At 39.4% G+C, this 25,843-nt stretch overlaps 1 protein-coding gene across 1 annotated transcript in view; it reads right to left on the reverse strand.

Moving 5' to 3' along the window:
- The window catches only part of ACTN2 (actinin alpha 2), a 69,427-nt gene that overhangs the window by 14,824 nt on the left and 28,760 nt on the right, over nt 1-25,843 (reverse strand). The window contains exons 4-13 of the mRNA XM_041485503.1: nt 23,964-24,050; nt 22,839-22,926; nt 20,719-20,797; nt 17,972-18,053; nt 14,610-14,695; nt 13,088-13,180; nt 12,269-12,499; nt 11,028-11,175; nt 9,359-9,509; nt 31-139 (exon numbers count right to left, since the gene is read on the reverse strand). Coding sequence (XP_041341437.1) covers nt 31-139; nt 9,359-9,509; nt 11,028-11,175; nt 12,269-12,499; nt 13,088-13,180; nt 14,610-14,695; nt 17,972-18,053; nt 20,719-20,797; nt 22,839-22,926; nt 23,964-24,050 — 1,154 coding nt within the window. The remainder of the gene's footprint in view (nt 1-30; nt 140-9,358; nt 9,510-11,027; nt 11,176-12,268; nt 12,500-13,087; nt 13,181-14,609; nt 14,696-17,971; nt 18,054-20,718; nt 20,798-22,838; nt 22,927-23,963; nt 24,051-25,843) is intronic.

Genomic DNA, 25,843 nt, shown 5'->3' on the forward strand with positions numbered 1-25,843 from the left:
TGAGCTACTGATCCTTATTACATGGTTTACCTCCAGTGCTTCTCTCCTTTTCTGAGTGAGTGTTCCCAGACTGTCCCATTGGTCACATATCTTTTGACATCTATCATTGACACTTGCAGCATCATGGTAGTCCAGTTCACTAAGAAAGAGCAAAGACAAAACTCTGTGTGACTTTTTGAAAGACAGGAGCAGTGTCCACAATGCCACTGGCCCTCAACAATTCTTCCCCTCTTCTTTGCAATATTTCTCCTAAGGTAAGCAAGTGTTGCAGTAGAGACATTGTGTTTAGGCATTCAGCATTTCAAGAAGCACAGCACAGGAACAGGATCAATCCACTCTGTTCTGAGAAAAATCAAGTGACATCGAGGTATTAGTCAAAATTAAGGTGTGCAAACATCTTTGTCATAGCTATTCCTGTGACACAAGCAATTTGATCCCCTGATGGCCAGAATGCTTCAGTCTTGGTCTTTAACAAGTTTGCAAAGCCTGGTACCTTTTAAAATTAATTGGCCTGAAATACCCACTTTGTTTTAAATAATCAAATGATCCTTTCCTTATATGCTTTGAAATTATTTAACAGAGAAACACAAATCAGGTTGCATTCAAAGCATAATCTCTCACAAGCCCGGCAATACTAATAGGGGCTTCCAAGATCTGGGGAGCAGAGAACAATTTTCATCTTCCTCTCCAGGATCTCCTCACAGATCTACATCCCAGAAATGGCTTGTTCAGAGAACAGGGATCTCCAGACCCACATATGCCACAAGGATGAATGAATGCATTCACAAAGGATAGCAGTTACCATTGCATTTTCACCTGCTTAATAGGCTAGTATCATCCTGAAGAAAGCAACTTACTATTCTGCCTGAAACTGGAATAAATTTTTGAGATTATGTCCTGAGATTCTGGACTGACTCTGCTTCAAACTGAACTTTTGATCTCAGTGGCAAATGATAATCATCCATAATACATGTGTTTGACACTTTGGAAACTCCCTTTTATTGGTGCATCACCATCCATTGAATTTAGCTCTTGGCTTCGCCTTGAGAACACTCTGCCCAGTACTAAACGTTGCAGAGACTGTAAATGTGTGACACATGGCAATAATGAATCTAAGGTTTACTTTAAGGCTTGAACAAGACAGCAAATGCAGATAGAATTTGTTCCCTTTTTGTTTGAGCATTCTTCTCTAGGCAACTGGCAAGAGGAATGAACAGATCACACTGCCAGTAATACAGAGAATCACAGAGGACAAAATGAGAACAGAGGCTGCTTTCCTCTGTGAAGCCAGAGGCCGGAAGCCAGCAGCTCTTTAGGCCAGGGGCAGTGTTCATGTTTCCTCTTCTAAGCCCAGTCAGAGCAATCTGGTTTGGGATAAACCTGAGAAGTATGAGAAGCATTCTGTTTAAAAGAAGCTTCAGATGTGCTACAATCAATTGACTGTTGAAAGTCAAGAATGGTAAAACAGGTAAAAAAAATACCATAACAGAATCACAGAATTACAAAATCACAGAGTGGGTCAGGCTGGAAGGGGCTAGAGTGGGTCATCTGGTCCGACCTCCCTGTTCAAGCAGGGTCATCCTAGAGCGTATGTTACAGGATTGAGGCCAGGCAGTTGTTAAATATCTCCGGTGAGGAAGACTCTACAACCTCTCTGGGCAATCTATTCCAATGCTTGGTCACTTTCACAGTGAAGAAGTTCTTCCTCATATTCACATAGAATTTCCTGTTCATCAGTTTCTGCCTGTTGCCTCTTGTCCTATTGCTCAGCCCTACAGAGAAGAGCCTGGCTCCATCCTCTTGGCACCCTCCCTTTAGATACTGATAGACATTGATGAGGTCCCTTCTCAGTGATCTCTTCTCGAGGCTGAACAGGCCCAGCTCCCTCAGCCTTTCCTCATAAGAGAGATGTTCTAGTCCCCTCATCATCTCTGTATCCCTCCACTGGCCTGCTCCATGACTCTCTTGTACTGAGAATCCCAGAACGGGACCCAGCACTCCAGATGTGCCTCACCAGGGCTGAGTAGAGGGGCAGGATCACTTCCCTCGACCTGCTGGCAATGCCCTTCCTAATCCATCCCAGGACACCATTGGCCTTCTTGGCCACAGGGCACTGCTGGCTCTTGGACAGCTTGCTGTCCACCAGGACCCCCAGGTCCTTCTCCACAGAGCTGCTTTCCAGCAGCTCAGCCCCCAGCCTGTGCTGGTGCAGGGGTTTTTCCTGCCCAGGTGCAGGACCCTGCACGTGCCTTTGATAAATTTCAGTCAGTTCTTCTCTGCCCAGCTCCCCAACCTGCCGAGGTCCTTCTGAGGGGCTGCACAGCCCTCTGGGCTATTGGGCCCTCCTCCCAGCTTTGTGCTGTCAGTGAACCTGCTGAGGAGGCATCTGCCCCTTCACCTGAGTCATTGATGAACAAGGTGAACATCACTGGGTCCAGTGCTGGACCTTGGGTTAGGTCCAGTGCTGGACCTTGGGGGACACCACAAGTGACAGGCCTCCAACTTGGCCATGTGCCACTGGGTACAGCCCTCTGGGATCTGCCATTCAGACAGTTCTGAATCCACCCCACTGTCTACTCATCCAGCCTGCATCTCCTGACTTTGCCTGTGTGGATGTTGTGAGAGACAGTGTTGAAAGCCTCACTGAAATCAAGAGAGGCAAAATGCACTGGTCTTCCCTCATCCATCCAGGTAGTTGAGTCATTGCAGAAGGCAACCAGGTTGGTCAAATATGATTCACCTGACTACTCCTGATCACCTTCCTGTCTTCCCTGTGGCTAGAGATGGCCTCCAGAATCAGACGCTCCATCCCCTTGCCAGGGATTGAGCTGAGGCTGGTGCTAGCGGCTGGTAGCTCTCTGAGTCCTCTTCCTTGCACTTGCTGAAGACTAGGGTAACACTTGCTTTCTTCCAGTCTTCAGGCACCTCTCCTGACTGCAATGGCCTTTCAAAGATCATCATGAGCAGCCTCACTATGGTAGCCAACTTTTAGCAATCATGGATGCAGCCCATCAGAGCCTACGGACTTGTAAGATGTCAAGTTTGCCTAGGTATTCTCTAACCCAATGCTCTGAACAATTTAAAAAAATAACAAAAACAACTCAGAATTGTAAAAGTAAACTCTCGTATGTAAAGAGAAAATTGCCAACAAGTCACACTGTACAAGGGCTCCTTAACTGGAAAACTCACTTCCTTCTTTGGAAGCTTTTTCATTAGCCTTCAAGGGGTACAACAAAAGCCACCTATCTGCTAAGAAATTTTAAGTCAGAAGCATAAAGTCTTGGATGAAACAGGCTGAGATTGATTTTGCTGTCAGGAGCTTTTGGCTGAAAGTTGGGGTTTTTTTTCATTGTAGCATATTAAGTTTATTAGATTATGTTCCTGAGTGAGCAAACTTTATTTTTGCTTCAATGGATCACTTATCTCCTTTTGTCAATTAAGGGTAAGGGCACTTCCATGAAAGTGAGGGACTGATTGTACCAGCTGTGGTCAAAGTCCTGGAAGGTGATACACCACCTTCCTCCACAAGCTCTGCCAGGGAGATTTGGTCATTCCCCATAAGATCTCTACTATCCTGTTCCTTCCAGGGATATGTGCTGTGGACAAACAGGTAGGAGAAAAATATCAAAACAACATTTGAAAAGGGCACCCACAGTGCTAGCTAAGTAAATCCTAAGCTAGTTTACCAAGTGGCATTAAGAAGTGTAGCTCCACTACCTTTCTGGACCTGCTGTTGTTTGCTTCAAATAAGTGCATTATAGGTATCAAAGAACATTTTTCTGCTCAAAGCAGGAGCCGAGGAAGTAATAACTCAAAGATTAATTAGTTGGAAATAAAACACAGGTTTACATTCCCTGTCCTATTAATTTTTGTATCTTTCTCAACATTGAAGAGACTAGATTTACATTTTGTAAAAATTTTTACTTTGCAGTGTGTGAAGTACTGCTTCTCACATGTTAAAGACAGTTCTGTTCTCTCTTCTAAGAGAACAGTCTTTCTATTTGTTTGGCCATTTGAAACCTACAACCTTTGGAATTTAAAAATCATTGAGTTACCACTATTGATCTTACAAGTGACTCAATCTTCTCTGTCAAAAATTAAAAATTCAGTCAAATTTTGACCTGATCCAGAGAAGCACTTAAGTCTGAGCTCACTTTGGGAACAGTGATAGTGCCACAAAAATAACCTGCTGAGCAACATGTTTTAGCAATGCTTCAGAACAAGGCTCATGTTAACCATGCACGTAAGCACAATTTGAGCCCAGGTCTCCAGAATCAAAATGACTCTAAAATCAGTCTTACAGATAATGGTCTGCTTGGCTGAAAATCAGTCACTATACTACAAGTGATGGATATACAAGAAAGTACATTCCAAAATTTTTGTCTTGATGATCGAAAACATTGAAATGAGCACATAAGATCATAAATTAATACGGGTTTTTATAGCACAGCTCACTCAAATGAGCATTTACTATGTCATAAATGGCAAATCTCATTTTAGAAATGCCTTTACCCCTTCAGCTTTGTATAAAGCCCTATCCAAGCCCTGTCATACCTCTTTGCCAAGGAATATCTAAGTTTATATAGGCTGGGAACACAACAATCTTATAGCAGCATCCTGGCTGGAATCACCTGTTTGCATACACACATAAATTCTCTATCTAAATAGCATCAATCAACAAGCTGTAGCAACTTTAACCTTAAGCACACAGTGGACTGAGCTGTAGCAGAAAATACCAGGACAGGAAACTGTAACTAGTAGAGTTCAACGTCATACAGCAATAGCTCTCCTTTGAAATTGCAACATTAGGCATCCAAGAGATTGATTAAAACAAAACATGGAGGTGTACTGATTTGGAATTTAGACATAGACAATGATGGTTTTTGTAAGGGCCTGCTCCAGTGATGAGGAAAAAAACAACCAACCCACCAACCAACCAAACAAAAATCAAGAAATACCCACACTGACTTCAACAGACTTTGTATCAGATGCCAATGCACATTTCTTAGCATTCAGAAATTCAGCATTCAATCCTTCTTTAAAAATATGAATTAAGAAAGAAATTAGCATTTTCCTCCATAATTTTATTGTGCAAGAAATTATGTATAAATAATTAAAATCAGTATTTAAATAGAAGCTGCCCATTTGCTTGCAGCCAGTGATAAAAGCTGACCTTTATGACCTTTCATTCAGTGTTCCACATGGGCATTAAGCCTAACTGAGTTACACCGTCACAGTGAAAAATCAGGCACTGATAGCACCATTGTATGGAGAAGCAGAGAAATCAAATTGGAGCATCTCTAAATGCAATCAGCTTTCAGCACCTTTGCAGCCCAGGCCACAAATAACTTGTTTTACTTCACACAGCAAATTACTGAAACAACTGAGAAGAGACAATCCCAAAATAGACAGGATACAGTGTTCACTAGCGTCACCAGAGGTAAAGGACAGAGGGTTCAAAACACTGGTAAGCAGATGCTGTGCTATGTATGCTACATTCCCAAAGTTTCTCATAATTCATAAAGCTGAAGCTGAATTAGCAATGATTAGGTGTTACAGAAACTTTCTTTAGTATAAAGAGAAACAAATCTCGGGGCAATCCCAAGCACAAATAGAGGCTGGGTAGAGAATTGATTGAGAGCAGCCCTGGGAGGAAGGACTTGGGGATGTTGGTTGACAAGAAGCTAAATATGACCCAGCCATGGGCACTCCCAGCCCAGAAAGCCAGATGTGCCCTGGGCTGCATTCAAAGCAGCGTGGGCAGCAGGGCCAGGGTGGGGATTCTGTCCTTTGCTCTGCTTTGGTGAGACACCACTTGGAACACTGCATCCAGCTCTGGGGCCCCCAGAGAAGACATGGACCTGTTGGAGTGGGTGCAGAGAAGGGACACGAAGATAATCAGAGGGGTGGAGCATCTGTCCTAAGAAGACAGGCTGAGAGAGTTGGGGCTGTCCAGCCTGTAGATAAGGAGGTTTTGGGAAGACCCTATAGCACCCTTCCAGTACCTAAAGGGACTTACAGGAGAGCTGGAGAGGTACTTTTAACGAGGACAAGGGGGAATGGTGTTAAACAGCAAGAGGGCAGGTTTGGACTGGATATTAGGCAGAAATTCTTTACTGTGAGGCTGGTGAGGCACTGGAACAGGTTGTCTGGAGAAGCTGTGGATGTCCCTTACCCAGAGGTGTTCAAGGCGAGGTTGGATGGGGCTTTGAGCAACGTGATCTAGAGGAAGATGTCCCTGTCCATGGTAGGGGTCTTGGAACTAAATGATCATTAAGGTCCCTTCCAACCCAAGCCGTCTCATGAAATAACTCCAAAACAGAGATCAAGGCATGCCAGAAACTGTTTCATAATCTCACACATTCAGGGCAATCTCCATTCTGTGTGGTTTTTTTTCAGATTTCTTTCATATTAACTGAAACACAGTACTTAGTCTGCCCACTGTGCCCAATTTTTCTTCCTTTAAATAATCCTGAAGATGGCAATTTTCTTTTAAATCCATTTGAATTGCACGATTATTGGCAGTGCTGCTGCTATAGATATGAACTGCATTTTTAGACAAGTATCTGATTTTTAATCGTTACTGAAGATGGAGCTGTTGGCGAGTCATGGTTCTTCACAAAGCGAAAAAAGGGCATGTTTCTAAGATGTCATTTCTGAGCAGTAACTGTTCTGCCTGTTCAAGGTGAGAAATTGAAACTTGGTGAGTGAAGCCAAGGGCAGGAATCTGAGAGCAATTTATTTAGTTTCCAGCGTCCCATCTGTAAAATGGAGACAATGACACTTCCAAATATAATATTAAGAGATTGTGAAAATAAGCATATTAGAGACAGTTAAATCTGCAGGAAGTCAGTGCATTACCCACTATTATAGAGATAATAAAGGGATGTGAAGCCTTTTGAAAAGACCAATATACTTGTGAAGATACTTGATCTGTAATTTGTGTAAGTGAAATTATTTTCTAAGTTAACTCATAGCCCGTGCCTCTCAGCAGACCATATGAACTGAGAAATAAACACCTCCAGGATTCCCATCAACCCACAATGGACTCATGGGTAGAGCTAATCTAAAATATAACTGTGAAGTCAAGTTGAAAATGTTTCTTTTCAAATAGTTTTGTTCAGTTGAATGTCTATATTTGGTTGGGGGTAAGGGGGAGATGAGGGAAAGGTCTCAGTGACCAGCTCAGATAATATACTTATGAAGCTATGCCCTGACCTTTATGACCTTTCATTCAGTGTTCCACATGGGCATTAAGCCTAACTGAGTTACACCGTCACAGTGAAAAATCAGGCACTGATAGCACCATTGTATGGAGAAGCAGAGAAATCAAATTGGAGCATCTCTAAATGCAATCAGCTTTCAGCACCTTTGCAGCCCAGGCCACAAATAACTTGTTTTACTTCACACAGCAAATTACTGAAACAACTGAGAAGAGACAATCCCAAAATAGACAGGATACAGTGTTCACTAGCGTCACCAGAGGTAAAGGACAGAGGGTTCAAAACACTGGTAAGCAGATGCTGTGCTATGTATGCTACATTCCCAAAGTTTCTCATAATTCATAAAGCTGAAGCTGAATTAGCAATGATTAGGTGTTACAGAAACTTTCTTTAGTATAAAGAGAAACAAATCTCGGGGCAATCCCAAGCACAAATAGAGGCTGGGTAGAGAATTGATTGAGAGCAGCCCTGGGAGGAAGGACTTGGGGATGTTGGTTGACAAGAAGCTAAATATGACCCAGCCATGGGCACTCCCAGCCCAGAAAGCCAGATGTGCCCTGGGCTGCATTCAAAGCAGCGTGGGCAGCAGGGCCAGGGTGGGGATTCTGTCCTTTGCTCTGCTTTGGTGAGACACCACTTGGAACACTGCATCCAGCTCTGGGGCCCCCAGAGAAGACATGGACCTGTTGGAGTGGGTGCAGAGAAGGGACACGAAGATAATCAGAGGGGTGGAGCATCTGTCCTAAGAAGACAGGCTGAGAGAGTTGGGGCTGTCCAGCCTGTAGATAAGGAGGTTTTGGGGAGACCCTATAGCACCCTTCCAGTACCTAAAGGGACTTACAGGAGAGCTGGAGAGGTACTTTTAACGAGGACAAGGGGGAATGGTGTTAAACAGCAAGAGGGCAGGTTTGGACTGGATATTAGGCAGAAATTCTTTACTGTGAGGCTGGTGAGGCACTGGAACAGGTTGTCTGGAGAAGCTGTGGATGTCCCTTACCCAGAGGTGTTCAAGGCGAGGTTGGATGGGGCTTTGAGCAACGTGATCTAGAGGAAGATGTCCCTGTCCATGGTAGGGGTCTTGGAACTAAATGATCATTAAGGTCCCTTCCAACCCAAGCCGTCTCATGAAATAACTCCAAAACAGAGATCAAGGCATGCCAGAAACTGTTTCATAATCTCACACATTCAGGGCAATCTCCATTCTGTGTGGTTTTTTTCAGATTTCTTTCATATTAACTGAAACACAGTACTTAGTCTGCCCACTGTGCCCAATTTTTCTTCCTTTAAATAATCCTGAAGATGGCAATTTTCTTTTAAATCCATTTGAATTGCACGATTATTGGCAGTGCTGCTGCTATAGATATGAACTGCATTTTTAGACAAGTATCTGATTTTTAATCGTTACTGAAGATGGAGCTGTTGGCGAGTCATGGTTCTTCACAAAGCGAAAAAAGGGCATGTTTCTAAGATGTCATTTCTGAGCAGTAACTGTTCTGCCTGTTCAAGGTGAGAAATTGAAACTTGGTGAGTGAAGCCAAGGGCAGGAATCTGAGAGCAATTTATTTAGTTTCCAGTGTCCCATCTGTAAAATGGAGACAATGACACTTCCAAATATAATATCAAGAGATTGTGAAAATAAGCATATTAGAGACAGTTAAATCTGCAGGAAGTCAGTGCATTACCCACTATTATAGAGATAATAAAGGGATGTGAAGCCTTTTGAAAAGACCAATATACTTGTGAAGATACTTGATCTGTAATTTGTGTAAGTGAAATTATTTTCTAAGTTAACTCATAGCCCGTGCCTCTCAGCAGACCATATGAACTGAGAAATAAACACCTCCAGGATTCCCATCAACCCACAATGGACTCATGGGTAGAGCTAATCTAAAATATAACTGTGAAGTCAAGTTGAAAATGTTTCTTTTCAAATAGTTTTGTTCAGTTGAATGTCTATATTTGGTTGGGGGTAAGGGGGAGATGAGGGAAAGGTCTCAGTGACCAGCTCAGATAATATACTTATGAAGCTATGCCTGGAATTCCTACGTTGGTACCTATGACACTATCAAATTCATTGGAAAGAGTTTATCGCAAAGTTAAATGTCAGCAGCTGCAAGCCTTTAAATGGAACATACTTCAGCTCCTGGGCAATGGCAGCGATCTGTTCCACCCTGTCCTGGTGAGCAGCCAAATCGCTCTCAAAAGCTTCATGTTTCCTTAACATGGCACGGACTTCTGTCAGAGAGGCAGACTCATAATCCTTCTGAAGCAAGGTCTGCTCTTTGCCTGAAAGAGGAAATTAAAATATTACTCATTTTTTAGCAATTTATTTGTTAGGAAAATCGTAAATTTAATCAACTTTTTAGTTCAGGCATGGTGAAATTCATATGTATGAAATTAAATCCCACCCCCACTGAAATCAGCAGCAAATTGTCAGCACATGCTAATTAGAAACATCTATTTTTAATGCTCTCGCAGTAATGTCCTGGTTTTTGCATAGGCTGCTTATACAAGTCTATAATAGTGAGTATTACATTGCTGGAGAAACTGGCATAAAAATGGTATATTAGCAAAAACTCTCTCTCTAAATCACTGTGATAATTTTTTGTAGACTAGATAAAAAAAAGAAATCACTGCTATGCTCAGTTTTACTGTTACTAGCAATTGGTTATTCTTTTTTACGTTCTGCCTTCAATTCATTAGTCATTTCAGCACTTAAGTAATAAACCTGAGATGTGTGACTGCCTTTTGTATCGAACTCTGAATTTTAGGTGGAAAATACCAACTTATCTACAAAAGACTAGAGAAACAAAGATTAAGTAGAAACTCAAATACTGCTGCTAAGTAGCTCTATGTTGGATAACTGAATCCGCACAGAGAGGCCCTGCAGCTGCACTCGCCACATGGCATTTGCAGCTCTGTGAATCCTAGAGCCAGAAGCAACTATTGTTCCACTTGCTGTGTACTAGCTTATGTGAGGTTTTCCCTACACAACAGCTATGACTTGTCAGCATGAGTAGTTTATGCTCAGAAAGTTGTCTCTTAGGGCTGATAAACGCTGTAGTTTCCCTTCTAGTATCTGCGTGGCAACTATTTACAGCCTTGCATGCTTCCAGCAACTGTTAGAGGATGGACTCTGATTCATTTTCACAGGGTCAAAAGAATCTAGCTAGGAAAAGCCAGAAGCATGGCAGAAACAGGAAGCAGTCATCAGGATGATAGAGCAGACCTATGTTTAACAGACCCCAACAAAACTGAATGCCACTGTAAGGTCCTACAGGTGTCGCAACTACAGGTAAGCTTAGGTTACCATTACAAGCCAGAACTATAAATGGCTTGTAATTCAGGGTTTGGAGCAAAGCAGACACGAGTCCAGTATCATGTAGTTTATCTGGACTATTCAGAACATCATGATGACCAAATAATAATAAACTCAGAATAATTCCGTTAAGAATTTCACACTCAGCCAGTGGTACGACTGCATTCCTTGTTGGATTGCTGGTGTACAACTGTGTAGGAATGCATTAGCAGTAATGGCCTCTATTCAAATACAGAGTATTCCCATTAAGTTTGACTTACTGTCTCAAGTATGATTTTTACAGTTACATCTCATTAGCAACATGCCAACAAGTTAGGACCGTGACTATAGTCAACAAAACCTGACATTTTATCTGTTATTATTTTACACTGTCTGAAATTGTCCAAACTACTTATGAGTGAGTTTGTAGCTGGGAAATACTCAGCACTGACAGCTCAACTTCAAACATTAAAATACTAAAAATGTTAAAAGCCATCTCTCCTCACCATATGCCCACTGTTCATGAGTGGAAGCCTTCTGCCTAAATTTCTCAGCCAAGTGTTCAAGTCTTTCCAGTCGTCGTATTTCATTCAGCAGCCACTCTTCATAGCCTTTCTCAGCTTGTTCAAGTCTCTGCCAAGCGCCGGCAATATCCTGTGAAGGGAATACATGGGAAAGATGGATGAAATTATAATATCTTTTTATCTAAGGTTACAGATTTTTGATTCATTCACAATTTGGCTTCAAAAAGATAAGTTTTTATGTTCAGATTTTGTAAAATCACAGAATCATAAAAAACGTTGTCAGGGCGTTGTTTTTTAGTGCAGACACCTGCTCCTCATAGTGCATTGTGCTCAGCTGGATTTGTGAAAGGACACCCCCTATAGAAATTGTTTCCAAGCACGGCTACAGGTCCAAAATCCTCCCATTTTACAATGTGTGTGTGTTCTTTTATAATATATCTATTTGTTATCAAAATGAAAGTCCTTTGCTTTCACAAGTTGACAATAGCAAGGTAATTAGTATCAAGAGGATTTGGTGCATGTTTTACCTGGAACACAAACTCATTTCACTTTCTGTGGTACACAAAGTTTTGTGAGCTTCCTTGCAAACTCAAAGACATGAGTGGGAAGCTGAAGTAACAGGGCCCTTATTTTCTGCATATGGGGAGTGGACAATAACCCTTTCCAGATAGAGATTTTTTTTTTGTTTGTTTACGAAAAACAAATCACAGTGATAGAACAGAGTACAGAAACAGGTTTGCTATATTCCACAGGAAATGTTTTGACCCACAGTCAAGTCACAGTACTTATCAGCAGATGAGAACTCTTGGTATGGACTATTCTTATCTTCATATTCATAAGAGAAAAAGCAGAACAGAAAAAATGTAGAAATGTGTATTAAGCAATGTCTGTTTGTTTGATGACTAAAATGTCAGTGCAACCAGTGAGTTTTGCTTAAATAAGCAATCATTGGCTCAATGATACATGAGGATTGATAACACTCCCAAAGGAAGCTCTATATCATCTTGCATCTCCAGATAATTTGCTTTTGGGAAAGCCTTCAAAGAGGCGGGAGTATGCTTATTAGAAAGCAAGATTCTGGAACAAAAGGGAATGTGTAAAAGGAGTTTGGTACAAACCAATGTTTCTGAGAATGACTTAGAATGGCTTTTCAATCCTTCACATTGGCATTTTTGGGAGATCATTGATAAAACAAACAGAATATTAAAGCCTCCTTTACTTACTGAAACCATTTTCCCCTCTGATGGCATGAAAGCTGGCCGATTGCTGATTCTCAGTTTTGTTTGCAGGGTGTTGAAATTGATCTCCAGCTGACATTTCTCCTGGACTTTGGGAGGTTTGTGCTTGCGGCGGTAGTCCCGGAAGTCCTCTAATTTCTTCTGCATAGCCTGCATTGTTTTTTCTGGGGTCCTGTTTTCTAGCCAAGGAATTGTCCGGCGAATCCATTCCAAAAGCTTTCAAACCAACAAAAATAAGTCAAATAAAGGCAATGGAAAAGCAACCCAAAAAAAAATTATATTGAACATACAAATCTTAATTAAGTTTGTGCCATTTTAATATTATAAACTTCAGTTGGTACTGATGCATTAATGGTGAGTAAGCACAAGCCATTCAGAGCTAAACAATACTTTTATATTGTATTGTTTTATACAAATAACAAATTTGCCCAGATATTTCTAGAAATAACCTGATTTTCAGAAATATTGACACACATCTAAGGTGTCTCTAATTACTCAAAATCTGAGTTACCCAATATCAACTGCCACTTTCAAAACTATTGGTCTTGGTGTTTCAGGTACTCATAGTTATGGGATTGGGACAGAAACCAGCCTCAGATCATATAAAAATCGTCACTCAGTGTCAGAACCCTCTGAGTGCCCTGAATGGCTTGAGCCCCTGGCAGATGTTGGCAGGAAACTGCACTGAGAGATTTACCATTACAGTGTCTCTGCTTTTCTGTCTTGAAGAGAGTGCACGACTCTTTCAGCTTTCAATATTTCATGAACATTGTTGTCACCACATTACAGATAAAGCATCCTTACCTCACTTGCTAGTCTCTCATACTCTTCCATCAACCTCTCATTTTCCTGATTCACAGCAAGCACCTTACAGATCCGGTTAGCTGCAGTCTCAGCCTATAACACACAGCAAATAAACAGGACATATTCATAAACACATTCTGAGAAAGGTATAGGCTTGGAGAAAGAGAGAGAATGTGGCTGCTGCAAATAAAAGATTGCATTTTTTATAGTTGGTGAGTTATGCTCCTAGGTTTTCCCTTCTTCTGCAGCCATAGATTCCAATGGCCTGAATGAGGCACAGATCAGCACAGAGATCCCCTTGTTGTGTAATGAAACCTTATTATATAGTTATCTAATAAATCTTTTCTTTTTAAAGACAACTTAGGCCATTCTTCAAGATATCCTATTAGGTTATTTTTTTAAGTCATATCCAAAAAGTATTAGATTTGTTAGCCACACTGGATAGACACCACATGCGATGCAGAAGTCTCAGACCACTCTACATCTGCATATCATATGAACAGCCCTTGAGAATAAGTGCAGCTCAACCACTGACAGCAAATCTTTTCATGCCTCCTAACAAATTTATATGTGAAGGCTCTGTGTAGTTCTGCCATATTTAAAATTTACTAGTTTGATAACACAGAGCAGTACTTTGACATAAATATGGCTCTGGAATATATCTAATCAAATAAATATCCATGTAGACTCCTGTGTTACAGAGTATTTGGAATTCCCCTTTTGCCTGAATAGCAAAACCTTCCTACTGAGGAATGAGAGAATGCAACAGCATAGCTGTGCTGTGATAAGGTATAGGCAACCAAGCAGACAGGAAGGGAAATTAAGTCCTGAGGATGAAGCAAAAATATCAGCTACTTTAAAGGTTTGTTGCTTTTTTTGTAACGTGTAACGTAAATTGGATTATGTACATTTGTAGGCTAGAAATGTATGAAAGAGTGGGAAATGCCACATTTATAAATGAATATCCCATCAATGACAGGTCTGCTGCTGATGTTCATGCCTTTTATACTAGTACTTTCATCCACAAATAATTCTGTTGGCTTCAGTGGGAACCAGGCACAAAAACTATGTTGGATGTCTTCTGTGCCCTTCTGTCTCTTTAGGTGTCTTTGAAAATCTAGCCCTAAATTACTACTCAGCATGCATAAATCTCAGGCTCCAAAAGTCAAACATTCTGTTATGTAGTCAACAAATAAGATGTTGTATCAAAAACCAACAACTCCACTTAACAATATTTTCAAATCAGTTTTTTCTGAAACAGTCCTTAAAATTACTAAATAAAGACCCAAAATTAGAAACAATGTCTATTTGAATTAAAGAAGTTAACTTGTTACACAACATTTAACTAAAACAGGTTTGAGAGTTGGTTAAAAACAAATATTAGTGCTCAAGTAATACTTGCAAATGTTAATTAAAACCACGTAGTACTAAATTAGTTGAGTATTTTTTTTTTAATAAACTTGTGGAAATGTGAAACAACCAGTCAAAAACACAGCAACCTGAAGAGACAGTTGATTAATACCTGCTCTGCTCCAGCAAAAGCATGGTAGAAGCAGGACACGTATGTCATGATAGCTCTCTCATCAGGTTTGGGAGTGTTCACAATATCTACAAGAGGGGGGAGAAATTAAAATAAAACAAGAAAAAAAGGAATCGAGGAGTAGAAAATAGGATGAATAAATAAATGCGCCGCTTCATGTCCTTCTTACTCTTTTCTTGTCCTTCGCTCTGCATCCGAGAAATTCTACCAAGCTGTAAAAAATTTACTGTTAGATTGAGGGGTGCTGACAGAATAAAAAGTACACTAAGAATTCAGTGTAAGCTCATACAAAGAGGAGGATTTTTTTTTCATTAAGCCCAATCCAGCAGTATTGTCATAGGGGGAGTGACCCTAATTTTACCAGGACTGTCTGCTTAAGAAATGGCACACAAATGTCTGGTGACTTAAATTGTGGGGGTTTTGAGTAAGACACAGGAAAGGCAGACTACATTTCAGTCTGGGGAGATGTTCTCTGGAAGTTGCACATTAGCATTTTTTGCATCAGTATTTTTCATATTACCAATACCTAAAGTATGCCCAACTCCAGACCGCTTTACTTTTTAGAATTGTCCTTCTTTTCTTTAGGAAGTGATTCCAGAGCTCATCTGAGATGTCTATACATGTTTCTGTTTTGCTTAGTAGCATCATTTGATGTTGCTATTTGTACTTACCATTAAGCATTTAACATTTTAAAAACAATCCTGAAAGCATAAGAGAAGGGTTTATTTTCTGAGCATGTTATGATGAGTTTGACACCTGTAGCAGAAATAATATCCAGCAGAGAGAACAAAGATGGAATTCTACTATTGTTTTTTCACTCTGAGCTTATTTTCATCTTACATTTTTAATGGTGCTTCAAATGAATGCACACAAATTCATTTAAAGGGAACATCATCCTCTCCCATTCAGTAACTAGCTGTCAAAAACCTACTGGATATTATTAGTAAATATGTAGAAAGATGAGACAGGAAGGTTTGTTTCTATGGAACAAATGGATAGACCACTACTGGCTCTACCAAAACAGCAGCTCACAGATAAAAGAGGCAACAGGAAATGAGCTCAACTCTAAGATGCTGTTCTAGTCACTAGTGAGGAAAAGACCAGAAAATAAAAAAACTGCTGAAAAAAACAAGACAGAAGGTGAAGGATGAGATCTGATCCATCTACAATCTCACCTTCTGAGCACCAGCAAATGCATGGTAGTAACAGGAAACATAAGTCATAATGGCTCTTTCATCAGGTCTGGCAGTGTTTACTACATCTGTGTGGAGAGAAGAGGGTTAACTGCTCAGAAATTTTCACAAGGTACTTTCATCTGATTATGCTAATGGTGCCACCTCAGTGCTGTAAGGATTCCAAATAAATACACAATTATTCAGGTTGCATCTGTTTACTGATATGAGTGCAAAGCCATCTAAGCTTTAGGAATCAGCAAACACAAAAGATACAACTCTGCCTGAAATGGCAAAACATCTGAAGGCTGAGACTGTACAGAAGGGTATTGCTACCTTCTGGTTTGTGGAAACTTCCAAGCAGATGGCATGGCTGGCAGATCTGCTGGGTTCAGCTTCACTGCCACTCCAAAGCAACTTCATCTGAATCACTGCAATTACTGCAGAGCTAAACACAGCCACTGACAGTCACAAACCAGAACTGCACTCAGTGTGTATCAGCACAGGGTCCCTGTGGCTGACAGGGTACTGGCATATACTGGGAACCTGTACAACTCCTGCAGTCCAGAAATACATTTTGTGCTAAGAAAAGTTGGACAGTAGCAGCTCTGTAATCCCTGTGCCAGCCCATCTTTTCAGTTAATAGCATAAATCACAGGAGGGTTTGGCTTGACTGGCTAATAGCTTTGTCCCTACCATGGCAGGAGAGTGAAAATATAAAGTGGATGCAATCAAGGTATGCATCCATGGGTAAAAATGGGCCTTTTCAATACTCAACAGAGAAAGGCAGGAAAAGGTGTTTTTACAGCAATTATGGCTGAGTAATGAGTGATTCTAGTGCAACCTGCATGGATTCCTGTCAGTGAAAGGTGTGGGAAGATACAGACTTGAAAAGACCCTGGAATGAGTGAAAATTTTCAATGTTAACAGTGAGATTTCTAAGTTCAGGATCAATATATTTACTAATTTTACATCTACTTTATGTAGCTGTGAACAAAATTTTACAAAGTTTCCATGGAGATATTTCAGTGGAAATAAAGATGGCAAAAAGTGACCATGAATACTTAAAGGGTATTAGAAAGAATACAATTTCATTACCTACATCCCTGCCAAGAGGAGAATAGTAAGATAAGGAATAGAATGTGCAGTAAATTTGGTGAGGAAAATAAAAGGTTTCTTATATTCATTATGAAGAGGAAAAATGTAGAAAGGTGCTCAATGACAAGGCGACAGCACTTCTCTGTTTATTCCTTGCACAGTATTTCAGAGCAAAATAATTAAGTGGTGTTGTTGATTCAAAAGATGAAGACAATTTGTTTTAAAGTATGAAAGTGAAACAACTCTTCAATAAAAAGATTACAGCCTGGATTTCCCAAATCATCCCGTCTAACTTTCCAAATGAAGACTTCAAGAGGAACAGGCATAGTCAGTTTGAGTCAGCTCTGGATGATTCCCATCTCATCACTGCTCTACTGAGAAGCCACCAGAGCTGAGTCTCCATTCTTGGGGAAGAATGCTTTTAACTAATGTAGGCAAATTCCAGTAGTCTGGCACCATGTTTTGCCCAGGGTACAAAAGTTTGATTGTCTTGAAAAAATTCAGGAAATTCTCAAGATAATTTGAGACACATTAATTATTTGTTAAAAGTATCACTGCAAAAAGTTTACAACTAAAACAAACCAAAAAAATGCGTCCCTCAACCTAGCTCTCTTTCATAGGAGGTGAGGCATGTGTTAGTATATTTTGAAAGCTTTGAAAGTACTTCTACTATTTATATTTTGGCCCCTTGCTTAAACATTTTAAAAACTGAATATGCTTTAAGTTGCTAACAGTTATATTTCTCTTTATTAAATCTGAATTATTAAAAGCAAGGATTAGCTTTTGATCCTGCATTTTACCTCAACACAGTTGGGCCATGTGCTGAGGTTAGGGTCCAAAGCACTATAATAAATGCAAACATTACCAAACAAGAAATAATAAAGCAGAAAGTGAGTGAAATTATCCAATGAATGCCAGAAAGGAATGAAAATTTTTTTTGAAAATGAAGCAGGTTGCTACATTATGATTCATATGGAAGGAATACTGAAAATCTGTTAGGAAAAAAAATTTTTAAGAGATTTTACTGTGTTCTGCTTACGAGCAACACAAACTTCAGTAAGGTATAAGTCTCACCTTCCGCATCCAGCATCTTTGGGATATCCAAATGCTTTTCAGCAATTTCCATGGCAAGGTTGATATTCCCTATGGGGTCATCCTGCATTAAAGAAAAACATACAATGAGTCAAAGATAGAAGTTTTTCTTTGAAGCAAGACTAGAGTAGACTAGACTAAAACTTAGCTTCTGTTTTTCCAGACTATAAACTGGAGTCACAACTGTTGTTCTTCAAAAAACAGAGTCTTGTTATATGAACTTTTGGTCCATCTGCTGCTATGTTTTCAAAAGTAAACTTATAAGCTGTTCTCTACAGCTAGAACTCTGCTGTAAATGCATTCTGGAGGTGAACACAGGTAACAGTGTACACTCAGTTCTGAGCTAATTCTGAATGAAGTACAGCAGCAATACAGACACTAAATGCCACTGGACCAGCAGGCTAAATGAGACTGTTCAACACAGAGTTAGCCCTGCCTGTTTTGTACCCACTATACAGTACATCACAAGGATATGACTTCCACTGAGTTCTCTGCTGGTTAGGTGCATGCATGAGAAGAAGCAAGCACAGGCAGAATTGTTCTCCAGAAGGAGTGAAACTTGCCAGTTTGGGCTTGGAAATAAAAATCTGTAATGCCTCTAAAAACAGAATTTTAGGGCTGTGGAAATTCAAGCACTTCCTCTGGTTTTGAGATTTTGGTTTTTGAAGGAAAGAGAAAGGAAGCAGTGAGGACAGTTCAGATAGAGAGCACAGATTTTGTAAAAGAAATGTCAAAAAGACAGTAAATCTAGGTGAGACCTATTGACTAGGTTAAAGCACTTTGCCTATGAATGAGTGATGAGCACCTCCTATTTGTGTGCTTGGTACTAAGTGCATGAGGAAACAGAGCTGCACTGATAAAGGATTGCTTTAAAATCATAGCAGCTTCTGAATAATTGGAGATTTCCATCACCCATCCTTTTAAACAGAACTACAAGCCACAGTAACCAAAAATCTCTGTTACAGCTAAAGAAATACCTCATCTAACTTGGCATAGTCAAGGAGATCAGGCCTGTGTCTATGGATAAGGGCGTTGAAAGCAAGGCCTTCTTTCCAGCTACAGGTTCACACAAAACATATTGGTGAGAAAAGGAAAGGACAGCATGCAGGCGGTAAGAAACAAGACACAAAGACAGCTGTTAATGTAACCAAAATGAAGAGTCAATCAAACACAGCCAGGCCAGAAAAGCAAGATCTATTTTAGGGGGGTTTTTTTCTGCATGTGCTTCATGTGCAACAGCTCAGCCTCAATTTGAAACCTGACCTGTTCTTATTTTGGAAACCGCTAAGAGGAAAATAGTAGCATTGAAGCAGACCTGCTTATGTTCTGTTCCCTTTTCTCAGCACACATCTATGGGATGGTTAACTGTGATGTTCTTCAGCACCACGTACCACTTTTCAAAGCATAGATTCAATCAAACTCACTTCTGTTCATGCCATGCATAATAAGCACATGTGCACAGAGACAGGTAGCTCAGTCATTCCATTACTCTGTTTATCTGTAGGAAAGGTTGCATATAGAATTGGAGAACAAGCTGGTATTGATGGCCAATATTTTGTCCATTGGTTCAGATCTGAAGTTATCTTAACAGCTGCCTAAATTAAAATCTTATATGTTCAGTGCTAAGAGTTCAATTAATTTTCATCACTGCACATTTAGAGACTCTGGCATAAATTGAACGTATAAACATGTAAAGCACACTAAGTTTTAAAATAGTTTCAGTTCATTCATTTACCTATTCTTCACCATGGACTTTCTAGTAACAGTTGATTCCACTAGTAAACCAATTTGCAAGGAAAGGGCATGGAATGGAAAAATACAGTTGATGTTTTACCACTCTCTCTCATCAATGCAAAGTCGCACACAACAGATTAAAACCATGATTAAGGTTTCTGTTGCACTGGTGTTTACATGAGACTTGAGACTGGTGTTTACATTCATTCCAGAGAGGAGAAAACATTGTGTATGTATTGACAGCTAATGTGAAACAACAACATTCTACTTCTTTCTAGGTTATTTTTCCTTCAGTAATGATACCAAGAAATTCTGACATTACTGCTCATTCCTCATTTCTCCCTCTCAAACCCAAGTATCTTTTAGAAAACATGCATTTTGCCATAAGTAGCAGACTGTAATAAAATAGTTTTTAATCCCCATGAGGTACTACTACCTAAGGAGGTTAGGTTATCGGTTTTGCTTCCACTTGTCTGGAAGTACAGGTAGAAGAGTAGATCTGAGATTCAGTGAATACTTTCTGAATATGTAAGACTAATAATTTACTGTGCATTCCTAATTAGCAAGAGCAATGTATTTTCTAAGGAATTTTAGGATTAATTGTCACATCATTGTTTACTGGTCTGCAATCTCCAGTCATTTACACCAGATAAAAACAGGATGGACAATACTATCAGTGGTAAATGGATAATTCCAATGTATTTGATTTAACATCCATATTGGGCAGTGTAAAGACTTCATCAACTGCCAGAATCTGAGGACCAGATTATTTGCAATTAAATGTTGAAGTAAAGGACAGTAATGGAAAGGAAAGGACACAGGAGAGTCAGGAGGTTCTCTCCCTTGTGTCATTGAGGTTTTTTTGGGAAGGACTTTAGAAAGTCAATCAGAATTAGTATGCACTCCTCAGCCTGTCTTTTAGAAAACATGCTAAGCAAACCAGAAGCCAGCCAAATCACTGCAGGACAGCATGCTGTACCACCCAGGCTGATGACCTTATTTAGCTTGGAGTAGTCAATAAGATCAGGTCGGTGTCTGTGGATAAGTGCACATAATCCAAGGCCATCTTTCCAGCTTTACAGCAAAAAATAAAATGGAAAAAAAATTAGTTAATAAAGTCATGGCATTTTACAGTATGATCCTTGCTCAAGGCTTAAATTAAAGCAGGAATTCTGTCAAATCCTGAACTTACATCCTGTGAACTCTCTCTGAGCTGCTCTGTTACTGTACTCCTTTATCTATAGTACATATCTTACTCTACAGTCCATACACCATTAAGGTACACTCCATAAACTCCATGTAGACTTCATATACTTTCTAGGCAATGTACATTTTGTGCAACAGTCCCTGATTTCAATTGCTTAATTCATGCAGTGTTCTAGGACAGCTCAAGTACACATTCATCCATGAAAGCGTATCATCTCCCATTACGTTCACAGCGTATTTGTGAAAAAGTAAAAGGAGAGCAAACCTGCAATTACTTCAATTTGTTGAAGCAATTGGCTTTTCCTGTTATTTCTAAGAATTTTACTGGCACAACCATGTGCTTAGAGAATAAGAAACCATCAATCAGCTGAGTTTATTTAAAACAGTTCACACATATGACAGCTTTGATCTAAGTTCTTACACTTCAGCCTGACTTCAGACCTGCTACCTTTTGTGGCAAGAACAGGAAATGAATGGAGCTACAAATAACATGTTTTTGGAAAGATTATGAGAGCAATTATTCTGAAAGATACTTATGTAAAGACTTTAAGCAATCACAGGGACTGAGGGTTTGAGGTCTTGTCCTGTGCAGTAATTGTGTGAGCTTAAGCATGTTAACACTGTTAAAATCCCTACTACTGAGATGTATGGGTAGGTCCTTCAAATAATAGAACCATCTCCAAAACAAAAAAAAAGGTAACAAAATCAAGCAGAATATACCTACATTGTATAATATAAAATCATCTAGGATGTAAAACCAGATCAAACCTAGCGCCAAACAATTTCTTTTTCTTTTTCCAAAAGGTACAAAATAAAATTATCTGGATAGCCTACTGCAAAGTAGTACTGTAAGAGCCAATCCACCCAAAGCATAAATCAAGGTACTTCCATTCAAGATGTTTTCCCCATATCATGTATCACACCAGTGTATGTACATAACTACACTAAGATTCTGACACTGTAACTTACAGTAAACCATCAATCCATAAAAAGTTATATTTAATATATATTTGCATATTCTAGGAAAGTAACACATAACATATTTCAGATCTCTGAAAGGCAGTACAGGGACTGTACATCAGACAGATTTTTCTTATCTTGGAACATATGTATGAACTGCATCTTCTCTGTCACTAAATGTTCTTTAGGTACTACACCTTAAGAATTAATTAAAAACACTAATAGAGAGCTCTTGTTTTAAATACTAGAAGGCTCTCAGGGAAGGGAAGATCACCTGGTTAAACAGTGCACATGATAAGTCAGGTACTTGAATGAGGTAGGCCAGTGGCACAGATTCAGGAACTAGCCCAGTGAAATCCCCAAACCAGGCAGACTGTGGAATTCCCATTCTAGCTCTTAGTGAAAACACAGAAATACAAGGAGTTTTCACTAAATTTTCCAACTTAGGTTGTGAGCCTGATTCTGTAAACAAATGTGTTTGCAGTGCTGCTGTTGTGTATGTACTGAGTGCATTTTATGCTTCTTATAGTAATGTACATTGCAAAACAATAAAGACTGATTCATCATAATAATGAGATATTCACATGCTCAACACACTGATCTTTTTGCCAAAAGAACTTCTCTGTGGCTCTCATTTGAAAGCAGTCATTTGCCACTATGCTACAGTACTCAGGAATTACTACATAATACAAAGGACCTCTAAAGATGTAATATAGTAATTCTGTGTGTAGCAGGATCTTTTTCTTTTAAATAGTAACTCTGGAAGTCATAGTAAATAATGCTAAAGGCTCACCAAAATAACACTCTGAAGACAGAGGAGAAGAATTTGAAAAAGGTCTAGTAGAGAGCAAAATTCTCTGATCAAATATATATACCTACACAACTGTGGGGAAAATTTGACATAACATTTTTGAGATTGCTTCTATCTCTTGAAAAAATGGAAGATTACCTAAGATGGAAGTTCTGAATGTTCACATTTCTGTAAGGAGCAGTTTTCCTTTGACACCACAGCAGCAGCCCTTCTTTGGCAGAGGTCTCTGTAAAAGACATAAGGAAGTAAAAAAAAGGAAAAAAATTTAAAAGTGTTCAAGTAATTAATTTCTTGTCATCTTAAATGTGGTTGGCCACCTGAATGGCATAAGCAACATTTAATCCTAAAAGTCGTTCATATAATTGTACTACTGGAATTTCATTAAAATATAGACGTCAGTTAAGATTAGTCGCAGCCTGTACAGAATGTTCTGGGATGTCAGAAATTGAAGGAATTATATTGTTTGGACAGCAGACTGTACACTGGTGAAAAATACCCAATAAAAATATAATGCAAATAGACATAGAAGATTGTCTTGGTACCTACATGAAATATGCTCGTAGTCTCAGTTCATTGGCTTATGGGGAGTGCCCAAAAAATACATTTATTATCTGAACCCTATGGGCATCTGAGTGCATAAGTAAAGATCAGAAATTATTAAATAAACCATTAGGTCCACATTTAATATCCCAATTATGAGGGCAGGACAACATGCAGAGCTTGAGACAATTCTACTTTTGCTGAAAATTGAGATTAGTTTCTAGAATTCTAGACTTTCAAAGCACAGACTTGATTTAAAGAGTATTGTAACAACATGCTTTTTGGAGCCAGCTACCAAGTGGAAGTTAAGAAAAAAATTCTGAAACAGTGAGGGGAAAAAAATGATAGATAGGAAGAAGAGGCATATAATCAGATCATATTTATTTGCAAAGAATGTGACAAATGGACAGGAATGAAAATGTATGTTGGAAATAGAACCAAAGACAAAGGGTACAGCTCAGAAACATAGTCATGTTTCTTTCTCTGTAGCTGGGAAACATGACCAGTACTTCTGCACTTAGAAAGCTGGCTCAAGGTCTCTGTCAAGATAAGGAGAGTAAACAATTTTCCCTCCAGAAATTAATTTTGTCACCAGGTAGAGAACTTACAGAATCATTTTCTGTGAAAAAAATTATTTTTAAAACACTCCTCTCACACACAATTAATTTAAAAATGTCTTTAAACACATTTCTTAATTATTTAACGTAATTGTATTACTCTTACCTTCCACTGAAATATCCTGAATAGCAAAACGAAGGATGATAGTCCAGATCATACCCAGTGTCATTTTCACATTGCCATCCACGATTTCTAAGGTGAAAAATAGATATAGTAGTAGTATTTAAAAGGTGTTTTCCAATTTCATCTTATTTAATCACACATTTCTATAAATAATACACTGTAACTAATAAATGAATTCTACTTTTACTATAATTTTTTATTCACACAGTATTCACCTGGTTCATTTTTCAACAAAGTCATGCTTGTGTTACTCTGTCAGTAGGACTGAAGGTTACTGAGGTTAAGGTCACTTCAGTCCTTCCATGCTGAAAGGCTTCTCTCAGGGTAGTTGTAACAGTTTCAAAGCTTTACCTTTTAGGATGATGTTTGGGACAGAACATGAAGGGAAATATTGAAAGTTTGAACAGTATCAGTGTTAACAGTTTACAAATACAACAAAACAAAAAAAAATTGGGGTCTTGCTTCAATTTTTAAGAAACTACAGGACATTAACAGTATTGATTTTTAATAAAATGGTACTCAGAATTTCCCCTGTACTGTTTATTTATGTTTGAATATTTACCTCTAGTGCCAGCCCAGACAAGACACGAAGATGAGCTCAAGAGACACGGCACCTCCTGACACTGAGCTGCACAGCTTCCTGCCAAGCTGCTCAGAACCACAGCCACGAGGCTGTAACGCTCTGAAGCATACACACATTTAAGTATCTTTAATATAAATGCGGCTTTTTTACCTCTGGGGTTTCAATTTATTCCAAGACTGCTTGAGACTACCTACAACACAGGGAATGGGGGAATCTCTGCCACAAGCCAGGTAAGAATCCAATGCTCCCACGGTGTAACTAAGTGATACCACTGAAATTTCTCAACACCAAAATGCACTGCCAGATCACTTCAGTGTGGTGGTTACATTAAATCATTATCAAAAGTGAGTCAAGAGACTCAGAAAAACATGGTGAGACTATAAGGAGGGTGCAGCATTGGGAAGGGAGGAGATGGGACTGCAGACTGACTTTCCAGTCACCTCACATGGAAGGAGCAGTGGAGCAGGGAAGGCACCAGCTGCTCCGCTACTTGAAAGTCACCTCCAGCCTTTCTCAAAAAGTGAAGCAGCTGTGTCTGCCTGGGGGCCCACTGGTGTTCTGGGCAAGGAGCAGGAGGAACTTGCAGCAGGAGGAATTTCCTCAGTTTAACATCAAATGCCAATAGAAGTGCCAACAGAAAATGCAGCCACTCTGCTACTTAAAATTGCCTGAATCCAGGGGCAACTTCTACAGAACAAGAGCAGCTGCTGTCTCTGAGACACGAGATACATGTTAAATTGCAGTAGGACATGACAAAAGCTGTCATTTGAACCTATGGAATTAACAAATGAGATCACAAATGTGATAGAAAATATGTAACCCATCACTACCCTATACTTATTTTGCTGGTATGATAATTGAAGTTTATATATAAATAGCTAATTTCTCACTTTCCCCTTTGGATCCTACACTATTTTTCCAGATTTCTTACACCACTCTGCCTGCCTTATTGGCCCTGAAAGGCCTCAAATCTCAAAACAAAACCCTTCCAGACAAAAAAAAAAAAAAAAGACCAAATGGCAATTAGAGCATGTAGCTACTTCTTTCTTCCCTCCTCCTGAGTGAAGTCAAGTCACTTCACTATTTTGATCAGCTGTCTGATATGTATATACTGTAAAGACAAATTTCTTCAAATGTAAAATAAATGTATTTAAATACTCAGGAGGCATTGCTGATTCTCAGGCAATCAATTAATAGATTTGCATAATCATTTCATCGTTGTTTTGATTTAAATATCTGTATGTACACGCATACAGAATGAAAAAGCAAGAGAGGGAGT

The sequence above is a fragment of the Pyrgilauda ruficollis genome, unplaced genomic scaffold, assembly GCF_017590135.1.
Source record: "Pyrgilauda ruficollis isolate IOZ18807 unplaced genomic scaffold, ASM1759013v1 scaffold70, whole genome shotgun sequence".
Classification (NCBI taxonomy): Eukaryota; Metazoa; Chordata; class Aves; order Passeriformes; family Passeridae; genus Pyrgilauda; species Pyrgilauda ruficollis.